Here is a 20,033-nt window from a genome sequence, read left to right on the forward strand (position 1 = left end):
GAGTGAAATGGACGGAAACCGTGCTGGGGGTTCTGCTCGGGAAACCTGGCCCGCTGTGGCGTCACTCAGCTCAGCACTTGTCCCACATTCTGACGCCTGTTTCTCTCCTTCTTTCAACCAGTTAGAGCTGAAACCTCGAGGCCGGATGCTAATGAACGCGAGATACTTTCTGGAAATGAGTGGCAAGTGGCATTTCTTATTCCTGTTTTTGGGGTGAGGTGGGCATGTCTCTTCTGATGGGCAACTTGTTCCCCTTTTCCAATAGCAGAGAATTAGGAGGAAATGGAAGCATGGGGGAGTTGTCTTAAAATTCCCAGGGGCACTCATGTGTGAGTTGAAAATACACTACGTGGGGCCAGATGAACACAGAAACAGAGAACACTTATAGCCTTCATTTTCACCTGGCGTGAATTCATCTGCCCGGTGCTTCCCGAGTCCATCTGTGTTTTCATTTGGGAATTTGATGTAAATGCAAAAGCCTCTGCTTGTGGGTCAGTGTGTATGGACACAACGTCTGTGTGTAAATGATGTGACTTTGGAAGTTGTCACACTACCAGGAGAATACGAAATAAATAAGAAACAGCAGACATTCTCCCTAACACTAGAGTGGCAAAATATTAATGCTTCAGGTTAGTCGCCTCCAGTCCCTTTAGCAACAAGGAAGGGGAAAAATATGCACCACTGGAGAGTTTCAGTTCCGTGTCACACCCAGCGGTCGGTCACAGAAGTCGCACTTACAGGCAGCCCGCCAGTTCCTCCTGTTGCGTGTTATTTCTGTCGTCAAAGTGCCGTTTCAATGAATCCAACGCTACTGCTCGTGAAAGCTCCAGCCTCAGAGTGGACGTGTGAACTGACTCTTCTCTGCAGGGAAGTAAACGGCTCTCTGCTCTCCACACACGAATCTCCCCCTTCTTTCTCATTAAAATCCCCATTTGTGATGGGGATTTTAAAATCCCCGGGGGGTTCTCTGTGCTGAAATCGCTTTTTCTCTTCTTCCTCTGCTGTCTGACCGTCACTCTTGGTGTCTTCGAATCCTGTCTGGTTGGCTCCCCCGTCTCATCTTTTCACACTTTCTTACACTCTTCTCTGTCCCTTCAGTGACCCCCGGTCACCCCACAGATGGTGACTCAGAATTCCCCACCACCCAGGGCTGGGAGTCGGACCTTCCTCTGTCAGCTCTGCCCCCCCCCCCACCTCATCACTTCACCCTAATCCAGTTTCTTTTCACACCCATTTGTTAGCCGCCTTCTGGCATTAACTACCTCCCTGGCCTGGAGCCGTGATGATAACCCTGCTCTGGGAGAGCCCTCTGCCACCGTAGGTGTTCTGACCCCACACCTGCCCTTCTCCCCTCTCCTTCTCCAAGGCTCTGCAAGAAAGAGTCAACAGACGAGTCCGCTGCAAGTCGACATGGATGGATAACCTTCCACTGTTTCAGACCCATGTATTTGAGCTCTTAGTCAACCTCTGCAGCTGGATTTTCTACAAGTACTTCCAAAGTAGATCCAAAATTGCATTTGTCATTTTTACCGGTGCCCTATTCCTTCTGCATTCTCTGTCTTAATTGTAACTCCATTCATCTAGGAACCTGGGAGTCATTTTTATAGCCTCCTTCTCTTTCACGGCCCACATTAATCCATCAGCTGTTTCTGCCCACACTGTCTGCTCAAGATTGTTCAATTTTATCCTCTGCTTACATCGTCATTACCTCTTGCTGAATCGCCATCACTCCCACCACCTGCCAAAGGGAACTCTGTAAAGCTCCCTTCTGAAGGTGTCACGCCTTCGTTCTGCCCCTTGGCCTGCCTGCAGCCTTGCGGTGTTTGCAGATTATCCGCAGGGAAATGTTCAGAACGATCTGATGCCTGCACATCTTCTGGGTGTGGCCGTTGACATTTTCTGCTCCACATTCTAGCAATCCTCATGTCCTGAGATACCTTCTCTCTGAACCCTTGTTCGTTTTCTCCCATCCAGAGAGAGCGCCTGTGGCTTTTCCCCACCACACGCGGCACCATGCGCGTCCTTCTCCTGCGCATTATTAGAACCCAGCTCAGGAATCATCTCTGCTAGGAACTTCTGTCCGGCTTTCCTCTTTCTCACCTCCACCTGTGTATACCTGTTTTGGCTGATACAAATATATAGATTATATAATTAATACATATATTCTCAACTCTGTGGTCCCATAGCATTCCATGAATACTTATGTTCTGACATGTACCACCTCAGTTGTGTTTCCTTCTGGACTCTTAGTTCCTGGCAGGAAAGCCGTGGTTGGACCACACCTTTTAACTCTGGCACCAGGTGGCATGTTCGGTCCGCAGGAGGTACTCAGTGGGTGTTTGCAAAACTGTTCAGTTGGACTCAGTCTGCATTTAGACATTACTTTTATTTTCTTTTGATGCCCACACAATGGCTATCCCAAACATTCCCATACTCCTCGGCTTCTGAAGGTGAATTTCTGTTTTCTTAGTCTTGGAGGTCGGCCTTCCCTCCACTGCAGTCGAGAGAGGCTGCCCGCTGTCTGTGCCTGCACTTCGGGACACACCTGCCACGTCCTGCGTTCTCCTGCTGCTCCTCTGCCTCACAGAGCGTCCCCCCTTCTCGTGGTCTCCCGACTCTCATCCCCGCAGCTCTGCTCTGTCAGCCTTGCTTTCTCTTTGGCGTCTTCAGCTTTTCCTTCTCTCTCTGGTTTCTACCTTGTCGCCAAGAAATACGTATTCTTTCTTTCCTTCCCTGATACATTTCTTGGAAAAGCAGCTCAGTATATTAGTCCCTGCTTCTTCACTACTCTGTCAATCCTTAGACCCTGAGAATCTGGTTTATATTTCAACTATTCTGCTAAATGTCTTTCTGCAAGAGAATGAATCTTCAAAACAAATGTGTGTTTCTTCACCTTCAATTCCTTGGACCTCTCTGTATCCGTCAGTGCTGAGAAACTCTTCCTTGGCTTGCCCGATGTCATATTGCTCAAGTTTTCCTCTTAATTCTGTAGCTGTCTCTTCCTGGTCTTTTTTTTTTTTTTTTGTAATTCCTTTTCCTGCCTCCTAAAACACATAGATGTGCGTGTCTCCAAGCCTGTTCCCCACCATTGTGGGCTCCTCTCTGTGTGAGCGCCGTGTCTCGCTGGCCTGGCGGGTAAGCCGCTCGAAGGCGGGGGCACCAGCCCCTAGTTCTTTAGCACGCTCAGCGCAGCAGCTTGCCCAGAGCTGCCCGGAAAGCATCTGTGACCGAACTGACCACAGGCAAGCGACAGATTAAACTGAATAAACAGATGTCAGCCCTATAAAAGGAATCACCAAACCTGTAAAAACCAATGAGCTTGTCCAAGCCAGTGAATAGGCAGAGGAGCAGATTGCCTCAGAAATGAGCAGTAAATGCAGGCAGAATTTTTTGAGTTCTGAGTTTTTATACATTTTCTTTCTTGTAATGATACAAATGGTTAGAGGATAAAGGGCATCACAGGGAGGAGCAAGGGAACTAATCTGTCTCTAATACTGGTAGCTTTTAAATGTATAGTATTATCCTACACGGACTATTTTATACATATAGTCACATATGGATAGTTGGCACTATTTTATATATATTTAATTAAGTATTAGACTAAAATTTTATAAAAACATATAATATATAATAAATATATTTATATAAATTTATATAATATATTATTAATGTATAATTATATATTTTTATTAAATTGTATTTATATTTAAATTAATTACATGTTTTTATTAAATTATATACATATAATTTTTTTACAGTAAGACAGATAGAGTTCCCAGATAATTCACTCCCATCCCTGAGTTCAGAAGCGATTCTGTGCTTCCTTTCGTGTCATCTGGACCAAAATAGAAATGACTCAAATCCTGATGACCAGCGGCCTGCTGCCCCAGTCACAAGGTGTAACGTGAGCTCTACACTTAAACCAGAAATTGCGGAAGAAGGCGCTGGCCTCAGTGACCCTACATTTAATCTCTTGTCCACCAAACCTGACTTATTTCCAGTCCAGTCCTAGTAAAAAGCCCCAAGCTGCCTCACCTTGAAGTATCAGGCGAAGTATGAAGCCCCGCCTCAGGAGCCCTGTGGATGGTTAAGGGCAGCACCCCTCATCCGGGAGCGCGGCGCTTCCGCAGAGCAGGTGTGCGGCCCACTGTGGCCAGGGCGTTAGTCCTAGAACGTGTGCCCTGGGGCTGGGCTGGACTTCCGGGGCACACGTCCCCAGCTGTGCACCCCGCCTCTGTCCACCCAGTGGGTTTCTAGCTTGGCCACTGTCAGGGGTGTGGGAAATAGGGTCTTTTGTAGTGACATGTGCCTCCAGTGTGTTGTCCAGCCTCTGCCACAGCTTAGCCAGAATGGAAGTAATTTAGCTTAAAAATTGTTAACTCTTTGTATTTGTGAAACATGAGCCCCTTAGTCTCCCAAAATCTCCATTTTTTTTGTGCTTGGAAAAATTAAAGAAATAGAATAAGTAATCCAAGAATCTTGAAGCTACTTAAACATTGCAGTCCTAGGAATTAGAACCATTACGTCCATGATCCTTTTTTTTGTGATGATGACGATTTTTGTTCTTTCTTGTTCACCGTGTCACTCCCTCCATCATGCTGCCTCGCTGCGACCCCCTTGCTGGTGTGTGTTTTCTGTGGGCCTGGGCTTCGGCCAGGGCTGGCACCCTAGCTGTAGGCTCAGAATTCTACCACCTTAGGGGGAAGATGCCATCTGGGTGCAGGGCACTGTGCCTTCACCGGCATCCAGAGCCCAGGCAAACAGAAGAAATGTGAATGTGATGATCTGATGTAGCTAACAAGGTAACATCCAGAATTACCTAGACATTAAAAGAAAAAATCGCAGTGATCTATTCATCTCTGGCCCTTTCCACACTGACCGGCAGAGTCTGCGGCTGGTACAGCTAATTAATGTGAGCATCGGCAACCAGAACATAAGCCACTTCCCAGAGTTCTTCTGCCTTCGCGAGCCTGGCCAGCTCCCTCCAGTCTACCCTCTTCTGTCCCAAACAACCAGATGTAAAGCATCCTGGAACCTAAAAAAAAAAAATTGCGTCCAAGTTGCTGTCAGTAACCACATTATTCTCTAGAATTACGGCAGAAGAAGTGTTTGCCACTTCCTGCCTTGTCTGGCTGACTCACCATTGGCAGTGAGTAGGAGAGGTTGGTAAATACCTTGAAAGTTCTGACTTCTGGTTTTAAAAATTGAAAGAGGTAAGCTCAGTGTCGTAAAGGATTGAGCCAGGAATCCAGCCTCATTGTTTCAGTCCTATGATCCTCTGATAATTCTGGAATTAAGGAGAGACACTTAGTATTGTACCAACCTCAGTAAGTGCCTGGGCTTTTACTGGTCTCAGTGCTTGTCTAATGCCTCATCCATCTCTGTCCCTTCCCCACCCCCTGCCCCCAGCTGTGACAGCCATATTGCAGAATGTGACTCTGTCCCCTGTCCTCTTCCTGCAGACACAAAGGACATGAGTGAATTCGAGACTGAAGGCTTCTTTGCTCTGCACCACCGCCGAGGAGCCATCAAGCAGGCCAAAGTGCACCACGTCAAGTGCCATGAGTTCACTGCCACCTTTTTCCCACAGCCCACGTTTTGCTCCGTCTGCCACGAGTTTGTGTGGTACGGTAATGACCTTTCACGCCAAGCTTCAGGTTATGCATCTTGTCACATCTCCTTAACCTGCCAGGCCCAGCGTGTTCCGTCCGCCTTGGCAGAGTGTGCCGGAATAGGTGGTACCTGAGAGTTTCCAGTGGCCTCACGTGGACTGCGAAGGCTTATAGAGAAAACATAGAATATTTCCATAACGTGGCTTCTGTGGAGTGAGGCAGTCAGCTCCCTTAGGGAAAGGTTCCAAGGACTTCCGTTTCTCATGGGGGTGAGTGGGAGGGACGGAAGAGGGAGATGCCGCTCTCGTAAGCACAGTTCTACAGTCGAAACGGCCACCACCCGGACAGCCCAGCTGCGCTGGGACTAATGTCTGCAAAAGGCAACACTTTCCCGTTGGAAATGATGGGTTTAGATGTTTACAAGGCTCTTGGGTGTCTTAACAGCCTTCAGACAGAGTCCAGCGTCAGTAACCACACAGCGAGGGCGATGGGAGAAAGGACCCTTGACATGACTCCTGTCTCTGGTCTCAGCCTCCCCGCCTCCTAGGGGGCGTTCCTCCCTTTGGGCTCATGCAGACTCCATTAATGCCCACCCCCAGCTCGGCCAGGGAAGCCAAAGGTCAGAGAGCCTTCTGGTGGCTTTCCATCAACTTTTCACCCAGCGGCTTGAATCTCCTTCCTTCCTAATAGTGAGTGTTACCCAGGACTCAGTCTTAAGCTTGAGAATTTATTAGTTGCAAATATTGTCAGATAGTCAGAAAGAGGAGACAACATGTTACGCAGATATCTTTGCTAATCTATGCTGAGATTAGTGAGACATTGATGTTTTAAGCACAGACATGGAAATTTGCTACCAGGAGCCTGTGATCCGTTTTTGGTTGGTCGTGTTCATTGCTACACATTTGTGTGGAGACTGTGCAAGTGACAAGGAAATCAGTAATTTCTCAATTACTTGTCAGACTTTTAACAAAGCATTTTAAAACAAAAAACACGTGGAGTGTGGGGTACAGCTCAAGGGTAGAGCGCATGTTTAGCACGCATGTGGTCCTGGGTTCAATGCCCAGTACCTCCATTAACCAATGAATGAATGAATAACACATATTAAAACTTCTGGCAAATAGTAGACCCCAGGGGTGCTGATCAGAAAACGCTCTGTGCTAGTAGAAGCCATGAGATCTCGTTCATCTTTTAAATGTTTTGGGTACTGCTGTTGACTCAAACATCCATGTAAATATTCAAACATGTGCTTTATTGCAGGGGTCTGAACAAACAGGGCTACCAGTGTCGACGTAAGTGAGCAGTGCTGTCATATTATCATCATTCTTTTCTTTGGGTCGTTCCTTAACTTCTGAAAATCTCAAGCTGTCATCTTTTCTTTTCCTTTCAGAATGCAACGCAGCCATTCACAAGAAGTGTATCGACAAAGTTATAGCGAAGTGCACAGGGTCAGCCGTCAACAGCCGGGAAACCATGGTACGGGGTCTAGACGCCTGTCTAAAACACGATGGTTTTATCCTGACGTTAAATTTTACAGCCCACTGATTCTCGTTAATAATGCCTGAATCTGAATCCTTAATTTTTTCAATGGACATCAGTCTCCTTAAAACCCTGTCCTCTTCAATGATAATCGTTTCTGAGATCCAAAACTAGAGGATGAATAAGAAAGGCAAAAGAAGAATTTTAATGACTCTGCCTTTTCCAGGAACACGTAATAGAAAGTGGCCAGAAACATAGTTTTGATCAATTATATGAGGACAACTCCTGTGGCATCTGACAGTTAAAGAGTGGAGGCAACGGGTTATAAAATAAGAGCGTTTACAAGGGATGGTAACAGAAGTATCATTCTTACGTTGAGATGCAAGTATTTCTTGCAGAATGAACTCCGAGCTGTATCATCTGGGGACAAGCTAGACTTCACTCTATGGGGGAGGGAGGCGGAGCTGGAAAGTCAGGCTGATTTCTTTCTCCCACCCTTTCCTTCTTGGTTCAGCAAACATCTGCTGTGTATCAGAATACATGGATACCCTACTAGGTACAATGTATTGCAGAGCACAAAACAGACCTGGTCCTGCCTCCATGGACTTTACCATGAAGTTGGAGAAATGGATAATTAACCAATGGCTGCGTATAGTTTCCACTTACACTGAGTGCTATGAAAATAGCCAACAGGGTGTGAGGATGGAAAATCACTGAGTGACCTCCTTACACTGAAGGTCAGGGGATCTCCCAAGGGAGGAGGCATGTAGGCTGAGAGCTGGAAGTGACAGGAGCCCGCTCTGTGAACAGCAGGGGGAAGGAGCCCCCACACAGACAGGGCCCGAGGGGAGGAGCCCACCGTGTCCAGGAAATGAAATGAGTTGACATGGCCAGAGCAGCAAGGACAAGAGAGAACGAAACACGAAGTTGGGGACTTGACAGGACCTAGACCGGGCGGGGATCTTTTAGCCCCTGGTTGCATTTTATGTAACTGGTAGTGAGAAGTTGCTTTGTGACGGCTGTAGGGAAATGGTGGGTGGGGATGTGAAAGTGAAACTGGCGGGGACTGACGGAGTCCCACCAGGGTGGGAGGTTGGTGGTTCGCACCAAGGTGGTGATAGTGGAGATGGGGCCAAGTGAGCAGAGCTCCGGGTGATCTCAGTGTTAGAAATGGCTGGCTGTGCTGATGGATTGGATGTGGAGAGTGATACGGATGATGGCCAGGTTTCTGTCTTGAGTGGTGGGGTAGAGAGCAGAGCTACGACAATGTGAATAAGACGGGAAGGAGAGAGCTGGAGGGAGGAATTCCTATCTCAGTTTTGGACAAGGTCAGTCTGAGATGCCTATGGACATCCAGGCGGAGGTACCAACTGGACAATTTTATATGCGCTTGGAATTTACATGAGCCAATGGACCAAATCTGTTCCTTTGGGAGTGACTATCATACAGGTGGAATTTAAAGCTGCCAGAGAGATTACCTAGTGAGAGGGAAGGGAGAGAAGAGGGCTCAGGGCTGACCCCAGAGGAATCTAAAATTAGCTGTTAGGTATGAGAGAAGGAGCTTGGGGTAGACTGAGAACAAGGGTTCGGAGAGTCCTCTTCACACACCAAGAGTGAGTGAAGTTACAGAAGCCTGAGAGAGGAGGAGGGTGTGTGTTCAGTGCAGCTGACATGCAGAGAAAAGGGAGGGCCACGTGGAGCTCTTTGGAGCCCTCCATCTGAGGAGCTTCAAAGGCTTGTAGAGGTGTTCAGCCCACTGGCCAGCACTAAGAGTTCCTGGAAGGTGATGACATGGAAGCAACCTATGCATTAAAATTATCAAGAAGATCAGCCAGGAAGGAGATCCCTGGAGTTGAACAGTAGCTGGAAGGAGATGAAACACGAAGGACAGAAATTCTCCCATCGCTCGGGAAAGACGAGTGTTGGATGAAGCTGGAGAGAGAGGGGCCATCAAAGCAGTCAATCTTGGCAAGAGGGGAAGAGGTCCAAAGCCACGTGGAGGCGAGTCTCTGATGGGACAGGGAGGGGCTAGGACCACATGCTCGCAGAAGAAGGTAGGTTTGTAGGTTTGGGGTGGACAGATGAAGGAGCTTCTCTTGGGTGGCTTCAGTCCTCAGTGAAGTCTGAGGACTGGGGGAAGAAAGAAGGCAACCAGTGGCTTTCAGGAGGAAGGAGGGTCTGTAAAATCATTATCTGAGAGATGGGAAAGCAAGGGACTGGAGAAAGGCGGTAGGATTGCGGAGCGGTCGTAAGTCCATTCGAGTTTGAGGGCATCTGCCTGCCCAGGTGTGTGATTTTCTCCAGCAAAGGGGCAAAGAGAAGCAAATTGGCTGAGTTTTTCCAGAGTAGAATTTCTTTTAAAACTGAGAGCCAGAAGGGGATAATCTCATATTGCAAGTGACTCTGCTAAGGTTCAGAGAGGTGAATGTAGTTTGTCCAGGGTCAGCCGCATCTAAGTGGCAGAGCTGGGGCTAGAATTCAGATCTCAGTCTCACAAGCCGATGTTTCTGTTTGTTTAAATCAAATTGCCACTTTCCAACCCACCCTCCTGCTCCCCTTTCCTTGATGCCTTCAGCTTTCCTGGGAAGATCACAAATTGTAAGTGTGACTGTTAACTTCGATGGCTAATGTCCAATAAAAGTAGAATGAGTCACAAGTGTTCTAAACTTTTAAGGAGCCACATTAAAAAAGCAGGAAGCAACAGGTGGAATTAATCTTAATGATATACTTTAACCCAGTCTGCCCAAATGTTATCATTTCAATATATGATCAATATAAAAATTGAGAGATTTTACATTATTTTTTATATGACTTCTCCAAGTCCAGTGTGTATTTAGCATGCACAGCACACCTTTTCACCACTTTGTGACTGTCGTGTTGGAAAGTACAGATATCTCGTCTTTCCCAGATGCACCTTGAACCATTTGGGCTTGGGTTCAAGCTTTGACGTAGAAGTCATCCAGTCTGGACCTTGTCTATTTTTACATGAAAACGTTTACACAAAATAAGAATTCTGAAAGTTATTTTTTGGTTGAAAATGTCTCGAGTAAGTGCTGGGTGACTTTCAAGCCATTTGAAACTCATTCTAAAGACCCAGTCTTGCCCAGTATCCACAGCGGGAACATGTGCCACTTCAGTGAATAAGGCAGCTTTACTACGCATGTTCTCAAACAAATTGTTTAATTAGAAACTTCTATGGAGATGCAAAGTCTCAAGTAAGTATACTGTATTCTTGTATACTGCACAAGAATATTGGTATTCTGACCAGGAATCAAAGTGCCTGATTTGTCGTTGTTCGTGTAATAAGTTCGATTAAAGGAGAGAAGGTAAACTCTGGAACACTGTAAGAAAAAATCTGCCTATATCTACTGCCAGCATCCCTTGGTCCTCTTCCCTCTCCCCACTCGCTAAATGACCACATTTATTTTGAGAGGGAAGAGGGGTGCTGTAAGAGGATGCACTCAGAGTCTGACTTCCAGGTCCAGAGATACCTTAGCTCAGTCAATGGCTGTGTGTCCTAGAGAAGCGTCTTGCCCTCTCTGTGCTCAATCTCCTCATCTATCAAATCAGGATACTAACAGAGGCTACTTCACATGAGGTGTTCTGAGGATTATATGCGCTATCACACGCGTAAAAGGTTAACACATGTGTCATATTTGTCCGCAGCCCCTATACCTATTGTTCAGGTACAATGGGTGTGAAAATGGTTTATTCTTTGGGCTCCCGCACTAACAAACCCAAAGCGATGTTCCCTCTGCAGGAGGCATCATGTTACATCTTCCAAAGGTTAAAGCTCGAGGTCAAAAGAGAAAAGGATATATTACACTGAAACAGGAAAGGGAGTACGTTTACTTAGCGCCCATTTAAATAAATAACCCTGGCCTCCTCTTCCTGAAACGTTAGCCTGTCTGTGCGAATGCCTCGGACTTCAGCGGTGTCCGGGTCACTCGACAGGTGTACATCGCACCCTTGCCCTTGACCTAGAAGAGCTCATGGCTCCCCGCCTTCTTTGAACATGACTCGAAGGTTTGACAAGTAAAAATTATGGTTTACAACACACATCGTTGCAATGTCTCTATTATTTTGTTAATTGTGCTAAAATATCTGCTACAGCATGAAAAGTCGGGGACCCAGGGGCGTGCCTGCTGTGACACACTCTCCTCCTCTTTCAGTTCCATAAGGAGAGGTTCAAAATCGACATGCCGCATAGATTTAAGGTCTACAATTACAAGAGCCCAACCTTCTGCGAGCACTGTGGGACCCTGCTGTGGGGCCTGGCCAGGCAAGGACTCAAGTGTGACGGTGAGTCCCAGGGAAATGAGCTCACCCCAACCCCGTGGAACCCCTCAACTGGTGGAGGGGACGAGGTTGAGAGGGAGGATGGGGACCAGATGACTGACTTCTCCAGCCAGCCCGGAAGAGCCCCGTGCTTGTGAATGAGAACTTCCCAGACAATAATCCACTGTCATCTTTTCCTCCACCCTCACCAGCCCATTCCTGTATCCCAGATGAGTGCACAATTGATCAGGTCCAACGTCAAGGCTCCTGGCCCGTTGCCCTCTCTTGTACCTGGTCCCTGGGAGAAAGAAGGCAGCATCTGCCCCTGACTGGTCCTGTTCACTGGACCTGCCCCCGTCCCTCTCCTTTGCACCAGCGAGTATGAGTCTGTCTGTGGCTCCATTAACGAGCAAGCCTCTATGTCTGCTTGGCTGGTGGGAAGTCCTGCACAGAATTCCACGACTCAGGCTGCAGAGCGTGTCCCCAGAGGGTGCTGTGAACTCCAAACACACAGTAAGAGGCTCTGACTCTGATCGCTCCCTCCAGGCAACCTGACAGCAGAGCCCACGCCTCCGCGCTTCACGCATTGAGTTATTCAACCCGACCTGGAGAAGAAGCAAAAAAGAGCTTGCTTGCTCTAAAAATCCAGGTTGCTAAGGCAATAACCTTTAGAAACTGAGCTGCTGTTACACCAGGACTAGGGGGTCGGGACTGAAAACTAACCAGAACAGACAAAACACTTCTGCTTTTTTGAGTGAGGGTGAGCGGCCAGGTCACATATTCAAAACAGACGTGTCCTGCTCTGCAGGGACCTTTTTATTTAACATTGTTAAACATAGAAGCCACTTTATATTTTCGTGTCGGCCCCATTTTAATGTGTGCCTCCCAGCGGATGCATGTCTTATCTCCTAAGTGACGGCTGGAGGAGGAAGGCCACCTCTAGCAGCACCTCGTCCCCATCCCAGCGGCATCCACGTGTCTGGTGGAGCCTGGAGTGACATCTTGTTGGAGGCAGGTCGGGTTAGGTTTCACATCATTCCTGAAGGCAAACCCACATGTAGTCAAAGTTCACCTTAATGATCCCTCGATAGCACCACGGCTGCGCTCTCTTCTCTGCACCTGTATGAGAGGGCGTGGCGTTGAAGAGACTATATTCGCATTCCCAGGCGAGAGGGCGTCTCGGAGGGTTCTGGTTGGACAGAGACAGGACAGGAATAATCCAGTCCCCTTCTGACGGCGCCTCCAATCCCACGATGGTCTCGGCGGTCTCACGGTTCAGATGTTCTTTCCCCGGAGCCTGGGCGCCCCACCTGCAGCGGCCAGGCTGGTCCCAACAGTGTGATTATGCCTCTGAGCTTAGAACTTCCACGAGCATTCCTTGGCATTGTTTCCCGGCCCCCCACGCCCTGCTCTGTTCTGTCTTTTTCTAACATTCTTTCTTCTCCGTTCCCTTCTCTTCCCTCAGTCCTCATCCTCCTGCATCTCACATCTCCCCTCCCCCCTCCTCCCCTCCCTTTCCTTCCCTGAGCCACTCTCTGTTCCTCCTGTAAACCCCGCGGGGCGGGTCTCCTCGCCCCCCACCCCCATGCCCTTGTCTGCCTCTCCGCCTCTCTTCTTCTTGCTCTCCTATAAGCCTCCTTCGTAACTAGGGCCCCTTCACCCTGACCCTGTCTCCTTTCTCTCTCCACTAAAATTCACATGAAATTAGTCATCAGAAGGGACTGTTTGCACTCACCGAGACTGAGTTATCACCTGCTAGGTTAGTAAGAGACTTAGCAACGTTCTCCTAGTGGGCACGGGCCTGCCTTCTCCAGGAGGAGCTTAGCTCTGCTACAGTTTTAAAGAGCAAGGTGCTAACCCCTCACTCTGACCCCACAGGTGATGCTAACCCCACGGGTCCAAGTATGAGTGGCGCAAACAGTGCAGAATTCAGAGGGGAGAAGTCACTATAAGCAGTTTCTTTATTACATTAAAATAGATTTCATTCCAGATGGATTTTTATGACTTCATGCACATATAGTGGGACAAGTGACAGTTTATACTTATTTATGTAGAAAATGCTGTTTTCTTGTTTTATTATGAACCATTTATCTAGTTTAAAGGCGAAGACTGCTAAAATTTCACCTAAAATATTTCAATGAGATTTTATCCTAACGAATTAATAGATGAAAGCAAGTTGTATTTGGCGAGCACCTAGTTGAGAGTCACCACTGTGCCAAGTTTTTTGAACACACATGGGCTGATAATACGGTAAGAAGATCCAAAGAGCGTGATTTTATCGTTTCTCCTGCCTAATTCCGCTCTAACAGCCCCTGCCGATAGACCTTTATAGAATCAAGTAGGACATGAGATCGGGGTTCTAGCCGCCGGTGTTTGGACATCTTTGTTAGTTTTTTTCTTTTGTCATAACGGTGATGTTTCATAAGCCAGAATTTGAATTTTCTAAGACTGACAACATGAAGCAAGAATTGTCTTGGCGCAGACACACAGGTGCACACCCTCCCCATACAGGAGGGTTCCCACGGTCGGAGTGGGTGGAGCGAAGACCTTCCTCGTGCTGTTTTCAGGACTAAGGAGTCAGAACCCTCCTTCAGAATGGGGAGGGGGTGTCTCAGAGTTAGAAGCCGCTACAGGTCATATAGTCAAACAGCCCAGCTCCCCCGGGTGGTGAGAACGTGGTCTCCAGACCGCTCTCCCTCCGCCCACCCCAGCCCCCGCACGTATACGGGGACCACCCCGCCGTCTCTTTTCCAGCTCTCAGGCTGAGCAGCAGCCTGGGCTCAGTCTGGAGGGTAAAGGAGCCCCTGGCCGCCCACGTGGGACAGGGGATGCCTGGGTTCCTGGCTAGCGAGGGAGTAATGACCTTGCACCCCCGCATTTCACGTCACTACCAGCTAATCTGGAATCAGCTCTGGAATGAGGGCCAAACTCATCTGTTTATTCTCAGCGATGGCGCAGTCTAAACGTGTTCCGGCAGCAACCTCCCTCCCCCGTCAGCGAGGCTCTGGTCCCGCCTGGGGGGGAGTCATTTCCAGCATCACACCAAGGAGCACCTGGGGGTGGGGGTGTGGGTGTGGGTGTGTGCGCGCATGTGTGTGTTGGGGAAGGGAAGATGGACGCACAGGGACATTGTAGAAGCACTGCCCCCACTTATTCGTCTCCAGCGTCTCCCTCTGCTGAGCGGACGGCGCGGGGACTGGCCGGTTACTCCCCTGACGCACAGGCACCTACGACAGACCACGCGGAAGTCAGTCCTGTCGCTCTTGCTCAAGGTGTTGCTTCCTTCCTTTCAGCATGTGGCATGAACGTACATCACAGGTGCCAGACAAAGGTGGCCAACCTTTGTGGCATAAACCAGAAGCTAATGGCTGAAGCGCTGGCGATGATCGAGAGCACTCAGCAGGTAGGAAAGGCTTTCTAGGTGACAAGTTCCTGCAGTTTCACCTCAACAAGGACTGTCCCAGGCCCTCTGTTTTTTCTGACTGTAGCAGCCCTACTGGACAAGGTGCGGTCTGTTTCTGAGCACTTGCCTTGACCCTGACTTCCATCCTGGTGCCCTAATCCCCACCCCCGTGATACTTAATTAATGCATTTGTATTGTGTGGATCTTTATAAGATCTTAAATTCTTCATGGACTGAGCAGGGGTAGAAACATACTGAGGATGTATTGCCAGCTTTCTACCTATATACGAGGGTTATCTAATAGCCGGGGGTGGCGGGGGAACATTTATTTGCTGGAATCATCCTGAGAATCATCCTCAGAACAGAGTCCACGGCAGCTTTTGCCTTGCCGCTTAGTACCATGCTGAAGCCTCACATCCGAGAACAAACCCTCTCTAAGACTAAGCACTGCCTGTGCAAGCTAGTTCCCCTCCCGCCGGTCTTCAAATGATGGCCAAATGATGCAGATGGCATGAAAGAAGTCAGGTAGCCCCCCGGAGAAGTATGAAGGAGCAAACACGCTCTGCTGGTGCATGAAATACGGCAGACATTCCTAGGATGTGGGGACCTGAGAGTTCCGAGGGACGGGAGAGCTGCGTTATCCTGTGCACTTAGGATCTTCAGGGGCTTCCCGCCCTCAGATGGCAGGCGGAGCTGTCCTGTCAGTGCCTGGTGGTCTCACTCTTTATTTGTAACCTAGGCTCGCTGCTTGAGAGATTCTGAACACATCTTCAGAGAAGGTCCTGTCGAAATTGGCCTCCCGTGCTCCATAAAAGATGAAGCGAGGCTGCCGTACGTTCCAGCTCCGGGGAGAAGAGGTACGTGCTTTCCTGCCCCGGGGCAGGGTCGTGGTCCGGAGCGAAGCCTGGTAGGCCTGAGTCCTCTGGGTTTAGATTCTCCATTTACCTGGCCCGGTAAATGATTCATTGCTATTTAGAGATTACAGATCTAGCCACCAACTTAAGAGGTTCCCACTTCTTAGGAGTGAAGCCTTTGTGGGGGGGTGGGGGGGAGGGGAAAGTGGAATGGCCTGGAGGAAGCAACGGCAGACCTTTCCTTAGGGCTGTAGTGTCCTTTCCTGCCACGGTTAAGCGGTTTTACAGGAACAAATCCACCATGAGGGTGGGAACACCCCAGCCCATCGTATTCTGCACCTTTGAGGCTTCTCTGGGACGTTTAAGATTAGGAGGAGGAAGAAAAGCCTGGCATCCTTAACATTTATGACGTGATGGAAGTCCATCCAGGCCACTGTTCCAGAGTCCTTCATGGGAAGATGTGACCATGTGGTTCTGGCACCTGGGTAGTTTCAGCTTCATTATAAAGTACTTCTTTTCCTGGGACTTACGGAGAATGTGAAAGACAAAAACCAAGAGACTGGGAAATAAATGTCTTTATTCCAACCACAAAAGAGAAATGCTATGTGCTGTGACAGAGGTGTTAACTGTCTAGTGGCATCACGGCGTATAAATGTATCACTCAGCAGGTTATGCACCTTAAATTGGCACAATGTGGTATGTCAAGTATATTTCATTTTTTTAAAAAAGAACCGTTATAAGGGAGTGGGAGGAAGGTTCCAAAAAAAGTTTTTCTGCACTTCCTGTGGCATGGGGTGAGGAATAAACTGACTGAAAAAAATTTTTAAAGAAAGGTTTAGATTAGATTTGGAAAGCTGCTCCAGGCAGAGAAGTAGACTGTGTCTCAGGGATGATCAGAGTAGGCAGTGTCTTGACTTGAAGCCTGTGGTGAAGGATGCGACTTGGATCTTCACTGACCTGCTGTCTGTTACTTCTTCCCCCACGTGGTAAGTCACAGAACTTGACACCATGGTGCCTGCGAGCCATGCAAGCAGGAAAGAATCATTTTCCCTCAAATTTGGTTAAAATTCCTCTTTGCCCATGATCTGACATTATTAAAAAGTGCCCATTCCTGTTGCACACGTGGCCTTGCGCTGACTGGAATGCTTCCTAACTTGAACATTTTCCGGGTCTATTGCAAAAAGGGACACGGTCCCCACACCACACGCCCTGCGCCAGGCTCACAGGCGGGAGGTGATGCCTTTGCACCGCAGGAACCTCCTTCTTCACTTTTGTGAACAGAGCTTCAGAGTGGGACGTGGAAAGGAAAGCGTGTTCTCCAAGCAGCTAGAATGACCCTCCACGGTTCCTTCTTTCCTTTTAACCGCTGGCTTGCCATTTCCAGAGCCTCAGGGAATCTCCTGGGAGTCGCCCTTGGATGAGGTGGAGAAGGCGTGCCACCGTCCAGAACCTGGACTGAACAGAGAAAGACCATCTCTACATATGAAGTTAAAAATCGAGGACTTCATCTTGCACAAGATGCTGGGGAAAGGAAGTTTTGGCAAGGTAGGATCTGCGTGTAGGAGTCTGCGGACCAACTTCCAGAAATTGCAGAGCAAACTTTTGGCCAGTGGAACTAGGGGACCGGTGGGACCAAATCCACGTGTGCGTGTGCAGAGGGCATTCCTGGTCAGGAACTTTTATGTTATGTTATGTTATATTATATTATATTGTATTATATTATATTATATTATATTATACTTACTATATTATTTTATACGTGTTAGAAGACAGAGAGGTGTATGAATAGGGGCCCGGAGGCCCTAGGAAGTCAGCCCCTGCTGCCGGGGAATCAGGGTTCTCAGGTCAGGTGTCCATCCCACGAGTTGACGAGTTTGCTATCTTTAGACACCAAAGAAATGAGGTGCCTCGGCCAGTTCCTCTTTCACAGAGATATTTTTGTTTCATTGGTGTTTTTTGTTGTTGTTTTGCTCCCTTCTCAAAGCTGGGTGTGGTTTTACTTTCTGTGTGATTTTTCTTCCCTCCCGAGTGTCCTCAGCCTCGTAGTCGCTGGCTGGGACCACCGTGTCCCAGTACTGCAGACCGAGGGGCTTCCACAGTGGGAATGTGTTTCTCCCAGCTCTGGAGGCTGGAAGTCAGAGACCGAGACGTGGACAGGGCTGTTTCTGCCGAGGCCCCTCTCCTGGGCTTGTGAGCTCTGTCTCCTCCCCGTGTCCTCGCATGGTCGTCCCTCCGCATCTTTCACGATCTCCTGTTCCTATAAGGACACCAGCCCTATTTTGGACTGGGACCCACACTGATGACCTCGTTTTAACATAACTACCTTGTGAATAGACCCTGCCTCCAAATATGGTCACACTCTGAGGTGCTGGGGGGTTAGGATTTTAACATAGGATTTATTTGGAAAGGACGCAATTCAGCCCATAATACGACTGTAGCTTGAGCCCTGGGAAAAGGTTCATGGAGAAGGTCCTTCCTCTCAATTATTCCTGCCACTCACTCAAGTCATGGCTGGCAGTCAGTCACAGAGGGTGGGGAGAGGACAGGGAAGAAGAAGACATAATCTGAGAAATAATAACCAGCTATTGGTGACCAGAGAATATTTTCAAGCCAGTGACTGTAAAGAGGGGTGTCATGGAATATAACTTTAAGGTTATTGGATAATAAGGCTCAGTATTCATGGGAACCTCTGTCGTCTTATATCTTTGGATGCCACTCTTAGGAGAATTTGAGCTGGAAACTGCTGGTCCATGAAGAATTTGTTCAGTCAAGGCCAGTGTTATGCTCAGCACCTGCTCACCAGACCTTGGCTGCAAAACTTACCTGGTTTACTCAATAATAAACAAGCAAACTTGCAACCGGGCATTGCCACGGTTGAGTGACATTGTGCTGCAGTTGGGGTTTGGATTTAAATACCAAGGCATCGCCTTTGGCAAAATCCACTCGGCCCTGCAGGCCGTAGCTGGTATCTGTTAGCTCATTTCGTTCGTTTCCACAGTGACACCAACCACAGCAGGCGCATTTGGTGTTAATCTGAGTGTAATAGGCAATTTTACAGCCAGTCTTCATTAAAATTTAGCATCAATTAATGTGCGATTATAACCTGTTACCAAAAATTGAAAGCACATTACAGAGATGGAAATTGCCTTTTCAGCTTCTTAGTTTATGGCTGGTCTGGGGATATTTTATTGAAAGAAGCAATTACCGAAAGAGGACTTCTAATTGTTACTGAAACGTTTGTCTTTGTTCCCGTGCGGATTTCTCCATTTCAGCAAGGTTAATAAGGCATTAAGTTAAACCTGTATGCCTTAGCAGATAACCCGAGGGACAGCTGAGAGCCCCACGTACCCTGTGCTCTACGCCCAAAGCAGTCAGCGCCTCGCCATCGGAACCCCAGGTCCCTGTACTCCCAGGGGGCTGCACGGGGGGCCCAAGGAGATGGGGGTGACACACCGAAGCAGAATAGGACAGCCACATTTCCTTTTCTCACAGCACCAAAGATACTCCAACACTTGTTTTTCTTCTTTGTTTTCACTCTACATGGGAAGTATGGTTCCTCACCAATATGGCAGCCTCTGTGTTCTGGATCCGCGTTGATTTTGAGGCCCAGGAGAACAAACTGCATGTTCTTCTGGAGATACGCGCGTCACTTGTTTGCCTGAATTCTCATCTGAGCTTTAGCCCCTCTGTCGAGCCAACCACCCCAAAGCTCCGTGTCCACCCTGCATTATTTTAAGCATAGACATGTGCGTTTTCACTACTGGTGTAGCGTCACTGACTTCAACGTTCCCTAGAAGTCACTAAAAGAAACAAGTGACAAGGGTTTGTTGTTTCTTTTGAGTAGAGTTGATTTATAATATTTAGTTTCAAATGTACAACATAGCGATTCAATAGTTTTACAGATTACACTCTATTAAAGGATATTACAAAATAGCTATATTTCCCTGTGCTGTACAATAGAATCCTTTGCTTATTTATTTTATACATAATAATTTGTTCTTCTTAATCCCCTCCCCCATCTTGCCCCTCCCCGCTTCCCCTCTCCCCACTGCTAACCGCTGGTTTGTTCTCTATGAGTCTGTTTCTGTTTTGTTATATAAATTCATTTCATTTCTTAGATTCCAACCACTGTCATTTAGAAAGCATTCTGTAGTTTGCAAATCACTTCCCTTTTGATTTTCACAGCAGTCCTGTAAGTTAGCAACGCAGTGAGAGTTAACCCTTTTACACGTTAGGAAACGGAAGCCCCAGGAAGGCTAGTTTGTTTGCCCACATTCCCACAGCTAGTAAAGCATCTGCAAAATGAGGCCTGAGCTGGAGCTTCCTGTCTCCAAATGCCACGTCTTCGCTGCTGTCAATTGTCTGTTGCTGCATCATTTGCAAGAGTGAAAGCTGGAGAAACTCTCCATTA

The 20,033-nt window shown here is 48.0% G+C and overlaps 1 protein-coding gene and 2 long non-coding RNA genes across 3 annotated transcripts in view; 1 reads left to right on the top strand and 2 right to left on the bottom strand.

The window, feature by feature from the left end:
• The window catches only part of PRKCQ (protein kinase C theta), a 131,320-nt gene that overhangs the window by 55,484 nt on the left and 55,803 nt on the right, over positions 1-20,033 (top strand). Inside the window, exons 4-11 of the mRNA XM_072954996.1 lie at positions 122-182; positions 5,463-5,625; positions 6,870-6,901; positions 7,000-7,085; positions 11,261-11,390; positions 14,660-14,769; positions 15,508-15,625; positions 17,007-17,167. Of these exons, the coding sequence (XP_072811097.1) occupies positions 122-182; positions 5,463-5,625; positions 6,870-6,901; positions 7,000-7,085; positions 11,261-11,390; positions 14,660-14,769; positions 15,508-15,625; positions 17,007-17,167 (861 nt within the window). The remainder of the gene's footprint in view (positions 1-121; positions 183-5,462; positions 5,626-6,869; positions 6,902-6,999; positions 7,086-11,260; positions 11,391-14,659; positions 14,770-15,507; positions 15,626-17,006; positions 17,168-20,033) is intronic.
• Positions 10,744-11,967, bottom strand: LOC140691423 (uncharacterized). Its single transcript, XR_012067036.1, has 2 exons — positions 11,658-11,967; positions 10,744-10,913 (listed from the first exon to the last, which is right to left on the bottom strand). It is a non-coding gene; the product is annotated as an uncharacterized lncRNA (long non-coding RNA).
• LOC140691422 (uncharacterized) lies at positions 12,162-12,715 on the bottom strand. The gene is made up of 2 exons (XR_012067035.1): positions 12,486-12,715; positions 12,162-12,405 (listed from the first exon to the last, which is right to left on the bottom strand). It is a non-coding gene; the product is annotated as an uncharacterized lncRNA (long non-coding RNA).

The sequence above is a fragment of the Vicugna pacos genome, chromosome 35 (genome assembly GCF_048564905.1).
Source record: "Vicugna pacos chromosome 35, VicPac4, whole genome shotgun sequence".
Lineage (NCBI taxonomy): Eukaryota > Metazoa > Chordata > Mammalia > Artiodactyla > Camelidae > Vicugna > Vicugna pacos.